A 7525-nucleotide genomic window follows, 5' to 3' on the forward strand; every position below is an offset into this window, starting at 1 on the left:
ACTTCAACAAATAAGAATAAAGTTACTTCTTAAAAGTATTCATCTTCCCTGGGACAAGTTATTAATTCTTCTTTCTTGCCTATATGAAACGAGTATCACTGTAGAGATATTGCATCTCTAGATACAGTAACAGGACCTTTCAATAAAAATTACATTAAAAATAGTTTTATCAACATTTCTAAGAGTTCATAAATACAAACAGCCTTCAGCACATTTAGTAAACAGGCAATGAATAAAACAAACTGCAAAATCTCCCCCCTATTTCTAGGGCTTGTCATTACAGAAAAGTCTCTGGAAAGAACACCTAATTTTGAAGACATTCAAGTCAGTCTGTGATAGCTCCAGTGGGACCATCACCTTCTGCAACATGATATGCAACAGCAGAGGAGTGTTCTGAGGGGATGTTTTCTCCTGTATTCCAAAGCTCTTTTCACTTGGTCTTTAGCATCTCCTACATAGTCCTCAACATTTTGCATATTAATCTCAATAACATCAAAGGTGTCTGCCTGTTCCTCCACCAGCAGGGCCACCTGCAGAAAGAGCTCGTGAACTTCCTTAATGCGACCTTCCAGCTTCACCAGCTCCTTGTGCCGCGTCTCTATCTCATTCAAGGCTGCGCGAGCTCCCTTGACATCCGACAAGAGATTCTCGGAGAAGACATCCCATTTGCCTTGCTCAATCATCTCCTCAATCTGGTGCCCAGAAACATCCTTGCCCATGATCTCCAGCTGCCGCTGAATTCGGATCTTGCAGTTCTCCCGCTGGTTCATCTCCGCTGCATTGTAATCAAACATAGCGTCCTGAAATGTGTGCATGAGGTCAACGTAGTGGTTCTTCGCCACCCTGGCAATGACAGACATAGCTCCGTATTTGGTTATTGCATCTTCACAGAAATCTCTCATTACCTGCAGTTTCCTGTGGATGCTCTCTCCACGGCTCTTAATGTCTCTGGCAATACAATTAGTGTCTCGTTTGATGCTGCTAAGGCGGCGCATGGAGGTGAGGAAGCGGGTGTTTTGCTTTCTGAGGCGGCTGACATCCGCTTTTAGGTGGTCGTTTTCTGCCCGGATGCTCTGTATGTCCTTATGAAGGATTTCCAAGGCATAATCCGTCTCATAAAGGAGAATATCCTGGGGTGAATTCTCATCATCATCACTATCAGAAAATTGCTGGTTGTGTAACCTGGCAAATTCACGCAGCTCACTTAAACGGTCTTTCATCCTGCCTGTGAAACAGGAACAGGAGGAATGAGTTTGAAGTAACTAAAACATTGGTTAAAAGAGTTGAAAATTTGTAACTAATAGCTACATCATGGTGATAACTAAATCATAGATAACAAACGTAACTCATCAAAGATAACCCAAAATACTAGATTTTAAATTTGTTCACAGTATTTTATACAGTGATGGATATCACATCCAAAACTCTGCTAGAGCACTGTTCTAGAAGGTACAAGTTTAGAAACAATACTGCAGGAAAGAAGACAATAAATCCTTAAGACAAATCAAAAAGAATAGTAGGACAGTCCCAAACTCCCCACAAAATGCCAGTCTTTTACTTGGAGAGGAAAACCAGACTCCTGATAGTAAGCCTTCAGCTATCAGCATCTGTAGACATGTTAATAACTGAACACCTTCCACTACTGCTCACTAGAGAAATCTCCTCTAGCTCCTGATCCCTCATTACAGCAACTGCCCAAAATGTCACAGGGCTTCCCCCATTCTAAGTTTGCTTTTCCTGGGAGAATACTAAGAAGCATCTCAGGAAGAGAAATGACATTTACTGATACAGTTGGGAAAGAAAAGTTTCCAAAAATGGTGTAGAAAGTATCAAGACGATAGGGGGGGAAGAAGAGCTAAAAAAAAGAAAAAGAAAAAAAGGCAATTTTAGTGTCTCCAGATGCTATCATTGACCATAGAGTATTAGACATCAACAATTAGGGGTGTGGAGCATCTCTCTTATGAGGAGAGACTGCAGGAGCTGGGCCTATTTAGTCTAGAAAGGAGAAGACCGAGAGTAGATCTGATCAACACATAAATATGTCAAAGGCAGGTGCCAAGGGGATGGTGCCAGACTCTTTTCAGTGGTACCCAGCAACACAACAAAGAAAAATGTCGATAAACCGAAACACAAGAAGTTTCATCTCAACATGAGGAAGAACTTCTCTACATGGAGGGTGGCAGAGGCTGCCCAGAGAGGTCATGGACTCTCCCTCTCTGGAGGCATTCAAAATCCACTGGACACATTTCTGTGTCACTCGATTTACATGAGCCTGTCTTGGCAGGGATTTGGACTAAATGATCTCCAAAGTCCCTTCCAACCCTAACAATTTTGCAATTCTGTGAACTTTGTGCTTACCGTTCCTTAAACTTAATAAAAATTAAATATCATCAGCCTTCTAGAGAGAGCATAGTAACAACTGTCTCGACAATTACTTCACTTTGTGTTTTCTTTGTCAAGCAAACACTGAGTAAAGCTCCTGTGTAATAAATTCATAATTTTGTAAGAGAAGGTCTACTCTTCCTTCCCCAGGAAGAAATGGAGAAGCAAATACATAGTAATTCAAAACATGAAAATGCTGTAGTAAATTCATGTGTACACTAATTCTGCGGCATCTCTAAAAATATTGCTTTTTTCTTTAATACAACAGTAAAGGTTAAAAAGTCAAACATTTTAAGAAGAGTAAGGACCTGTCAAGTGCTGCCTTGGATTGCACCACAGTGCTGCCTGGATACAAGAAGATCATGCAATTAAACACTGCCCTGCGCACTATCACTTCCACCAAGGCTTTGCCTAGAGCCTGCATGCGCTCAATAAAAGTTGTACAACATAAAATTTAATATTCATCATTCGGTTCACACTATCTCATAGACTATGTAATTACTGTTCATTTCCTCGGGGATTTCCCCTGCAAAATCTGTGGAAAGTTCCATAAACTCCTACCAGTTGTTTGGGGAAAGGCAGATCTAACAGCCCCACAGTCAGGTTTCAGCCCAGAGTCATTAAGGGCAATAGTGATATCCTCTTGATAATTTACAATGACCACTTGAGACACTTCAAGCACAATTCTTTGTACCTGGAATCTTCAAAAGTCAGCCCCTTCTGACTTCAGTCACTGCTGCAAGCCTCGAGCACTTTGCTGAGTCAGATCGCGAAGGAACAAGCTGGACATCAGTGAACGAGCACATGGATCAAGGCCACTTGTGCAGAGCTCCTCTCCAGTGACATGGACAGCACACACACAATCTCTGTGATCCAGCAGATGCAGTAGAGTCTAGTTGTAAGCAGAACAGAGGGACCAAGTTGCAGTTGCACTTGCAATCTTCACCCTGGGTTTTCCCAGCTCCCCAGTACTTGGTTCTAAAAGCCTACATTATTTGTGTCTACATACCGAAACTTATGTTTAAGGTGGTCAACATTAGCATCTTTTAGCTCTGCATTGAGGACCTGTATCTGTCTGGGATATGTCTCCACAGCCAAAGTGTTCACACTTTTGTCCTAACAAATGGATGCCATCTATTTAAGTGTTGCCATCACTTAACTGCGTAATGCAAGGCATTTTCCCTTCATGGAAATGTACAGCAATAGCACAAGATGCAACAGACCTACGTGGAAACAAGAGAAGAGCCAGCCAGATATGAGATACGGGGGAAGGAAAAAAAATAAGAAAACCCCAAACATTTAGAAGCCATGGAAAAGGTGCCCAGAAAAGTTTTGGAATCAGCATCCTTGAAGATATTTAAAACTCTACTTGACATGGCCCTCAGCAACCTAAAATGCCTGTGTGTGTTTTGAGCAGGCCTGGATCAGACAATGTTCAAAGGTCCTGTCTAAATTTTTCTGGTAATCAGCCTCAGATAAAAAGTTTGCTAAGCTGACCATTGAACATTAAATATATTCAACGACTTGCACAAGTCTATATAAGAGACATCTAACACATTAGAATATCACATTAGAATATCAAGACAGCAACTACTCTGGAGTAAGAACTGCAAGTGCAAGTGCAACTGCCTTAATTCTAAGACTGTGAAGCTTAATAGATGAGCTGTCAGTTTTATTTTATTTTAAAATGCAACATATATTCAAATTGGAACATGTACTTCCATTTATATTTTTGAGCTAGATAAATCTGTCCTTGTAAATATGAGGTTCCTTCTTCAAGTCCATCATGATGTGTACCCCCAAACACACCCACAGGAAATACAGGCCAGGTGATGACTGCAGAGGTTACAACTTTGAAGGCAAATACCCAGCAAGTACAGTCAGCTGAGGGCATGTTCAGTGTTCATGTTACTGTGCTACTTACTGGTATTAATCACCACTGTGACAAGCTTTCCCATGATGCATGAGAAACATACAAATTGTCCTGTTGCAATAAGACTGCAGCCCCAGACAACTGTGTATGACATGGGATTTCAGACAAAAAGAAAATCCTCTCTAAAAATCAAAAACTATGCATGTGTATACACCCCCTTTCTGTTAGCCCCATACACATACAAAAGGGAGCCCTACAAACATTGCCTAACATTGCCATGCAAATGTTCTGAAGGCTGTTAACTATGCAGAAATAATCTAAGGATAAAAAGTTATTTCTATAGAAACAAATGAATTACACACTTAGGTTTATCTTAGCTTTAACATTTGTATATCCACACTTTATCCCCATATGGGCTGTTCACACAGGACTTGGGCTCAATGATCCTTGTGTGTTTCTTCCAGCTCAGATATTCTATGGTTCTGTGATCAGAGCCTGGGGAGAAATGGTGAAATGATGAAGCAGTTTCGGCACTGCATCCATATTTCATGGCCAGCTGCTGGGAAGGAAGGCAGTGTACTTTTTTTTCTTCTTGCAGCATTTATAAATGGCAGCTGCTACTTAATACCATCTTGTGGCTTACCAAAAGTCTAGTCAGTAATCTTTTCAGCCTTGACTAGGGCCTTACAAGATTAAGCTTTTCCTTCAGTTGTTTGAGGAACAACAGATATTTCAAAACAAGTCAGTTAAAAATAATTTCTGTCAGTAGTTCTTCTCGCCCTTGGAAGGTAAAAGGAACCCACGTGGCTCATCCTGGCTCTGAATGACATGTGATTTTATTGCATGACACACAATAGACGTGACCCAAAAAATAAGTGGTGAGCAATTAGGAAATACCTGCTCTTAGGCAAAATTACTTCATAGCTAAGTATGTGTCAGCACATTTCAGTGACTTCCCATACGGCTTGTAGAGCATGTAGTATTGATGGAAATCTACTCAGATGGACTTGCTGAATTGAACTCACTGCATTCCAAGGCAAATGGAGTGCTGCTGTTGCACTACAATACAAGTCATGCATAGGTTAAAATAGTGTTAAATTTAGCTGAAGCCTTTTGTTGAAGAGTTGGAATCTCGGATTTAAGAATTTTCTAGTAGCTATCTGTTTTGTAAACAATTGTCTTAGACCAGAACTACTATTTTTGCTTGGTATCTGTTGCCCAATTTGACAATATTAATTAACTTGGGAAAAAGACTTTTTTTTTTTAACAGTAGGTTAAAACAGTAGGTTACTCATCTTTCCAGAAGAGTAACTGGCTTATAGCAGAGTACTAGTCATCTTTTCAGTCCAAATTCCCTGTCTTCCCAACCATGCCCATCACAGGTGGCACAGCAGGCTTGAATTTTTCAAATTATTCATCTTTTTTTCTCTCTTCTCCTTTGTAAGAGCCTGAAACAAAAAAGTTATAATCTAATGATTAGGACAGTTTGCCTTCTGAAGCTGTTCTAAGATCACATATGTGTACTAACCCTAAGATTAACAACTATGACAGAGATCAGCAGTGCAAAATCTTTTTGTGGCCTCACTGAAAGGAAGTTATCCTCTCTGGAATTTTTTGCATTTCACAATGTTTAAAAATAGACAAAATGTATTCAGGAATTAAAATCCATCAGTTAACACTGAATGCCAGTTATAAAACTACAGAAATCCATCAAGAAGTTGCAAGTGTATCTGAAGACTACACTACCCAGCTCATAGGCTCATCAAAGCCTGCGTACAGCAGAAAACCGCCCTTAAACTTTCCATCACCCTAGAGAAAAATATCTGCAGTTACAAATGTCTCAGGATATTATTTTTTCCCAAAAAATCCCTGCCCTGTGCCAGGACAAGTTATTTATTACAAGCTGATATATTCAGAGAAGTAGGGATGACTCCATTCTTTGCAGGCTACTTCTGCATCTGGCAGAAACTCCAAGTCTCCACTAGTTCCTTTCCTACCATAAAGTCTAGGAAAAACCTAGGGGGGAAACTGATTCTGATTGTTGCCTCTGAAAGAAATTAGGCAATAATTTCTAGAATACTGATAGCTTTGGAGGTTCTTCTTTTACTATCTCAGTTTCTTTACCAGTATTCAATCTCTTCAACAGAAAAGAACTCTCAGTTTTTGTATGACAGCATATTATAAATGGAAGGATCTAGGGTGCACCTCGTACTTCACAGATGTATTGAATAGAGTAACCATCCTGGTGTTTTCTGTGGACTGGTTATCAGCTTTTCCAGACATTAGTATCAAAACTAGGAGACACTGCTGGTGTGCATTAAATGCACTATAATATGCCATTTTTCATATATTTATGATAAGACTGAGAAAAAAATCTGATGCTTTAACTTGTTATTACTCAGTAGCCATGAAAGTAAACATTCTTGCATTGAAAAAGTCAGCTTGTTTTACATGGGTTGACTGCTAGGTTGTCTGAATTTCCACTGGAGAGCTATGGATCACCACTGACAAACTTTCAATACTGGATAGATAAAATGGATTCTTGGTATCTCCTCTTGACATTTTCCTCACAAGTCACATAAATGAGCAATTTTAACTAGATTTGGTGTTGTTTGGGTGAGGTGGGGAGCAGAGGTAAGAGGATTATGGACTAAAAAAGTTGCTCCATCTTCACTGGTTTTCAGTACCAAGGTCTTCAGGTAAAACTGGCCTAGAGACAAGGTGACTGTGAACTGTACCTCCAAGGGCTTGGCAAATGGTTAAGACAGATCCATAGCACTTAATACAAGCAGTGAGACAGCCATCTGTGCATTTCTTGGCAATTACTACAGCTCGGCATCATTACAGGTCACGGTGCAGGGCAATCAGCCAGCACAGTCACAGGCAGTGCTGGCACCACAGCACCATGAGAATATACATTAGCTAATTAATCACCTTGGCTTCCCTGGAACACATTGGCTCAGCGAAATAGCTGTGCACATGCCACATGTATATAACTACTATTGCTACCACACTGTGGTATTTACAAGTGATTAAGACATTATGTTGGCATGCAAATAGAAATATGAGGTTGCATGTGATCATCAGTCAGAAGAAACAAGTTTTACTGACGTTTTAAAATTAGCACGACTGCATTATTATTTGAAAAACACATACATTTAAGACTTGTGATAAAGTGTTATAATCTGAGACCAAGTACTCTTGACTTTAAAAAAATTCCTTTAAGGTTAAATACAGGGTGTTTCCTTGGTATTTGGCCATGTGGGCCGG

At 40.0% G+C, this 7525-nt stretch overlaps 1 protein-coding gene across 1 annotated transcript; it reads right to left on the reverse strand.

The window, feature by feature from the left end:
* Positions 1-353: 353 nt before the first annotated feature.
* Positions 354-3216, reverse strand: STX11 (syntaxin 11). Its single transcript, XM_058021370.1, has 2 exons — positions 3077-3216; positions 354-1225 (listed from the first exon to the last, which is right to left on the reverse strand). Exon 2 carries the CDS (start codon positions 1218-1220, stop codon positions 354-356), a length of 867 nt encoding a protein of 288 aa, XP_057877353.1. The 5' UTR covers positions 1221-1225; positions 3077-3216.
* Positions 3217-7525: the final 4309 nt, after the last annotated feature.

Source organism: Melospiza georgiana, chromosome 3 (assembly GCF_028018845.1).
Source record: "Melospiza georgiana isolate bMelGeo1 chromosome 3, bMelGeo1.pri, whole genome shotgun sequence".
Taxonomy (NCBI): Eukaryota; Metazoa; Chordata; class Aves; order Passeriformes; family Passerellidae; genus Melospiza; species Melospiza georgiana.

Excerpts from the sequence above, each read along its gene's own strand:
- STX11 (XM_058021370.1), bottom strand. The coding sequence starts at position 1,220 with ATGAAAGACCGTTTAAGTGAGCTGCGTGAATTTGCCAGGTTACACAAC.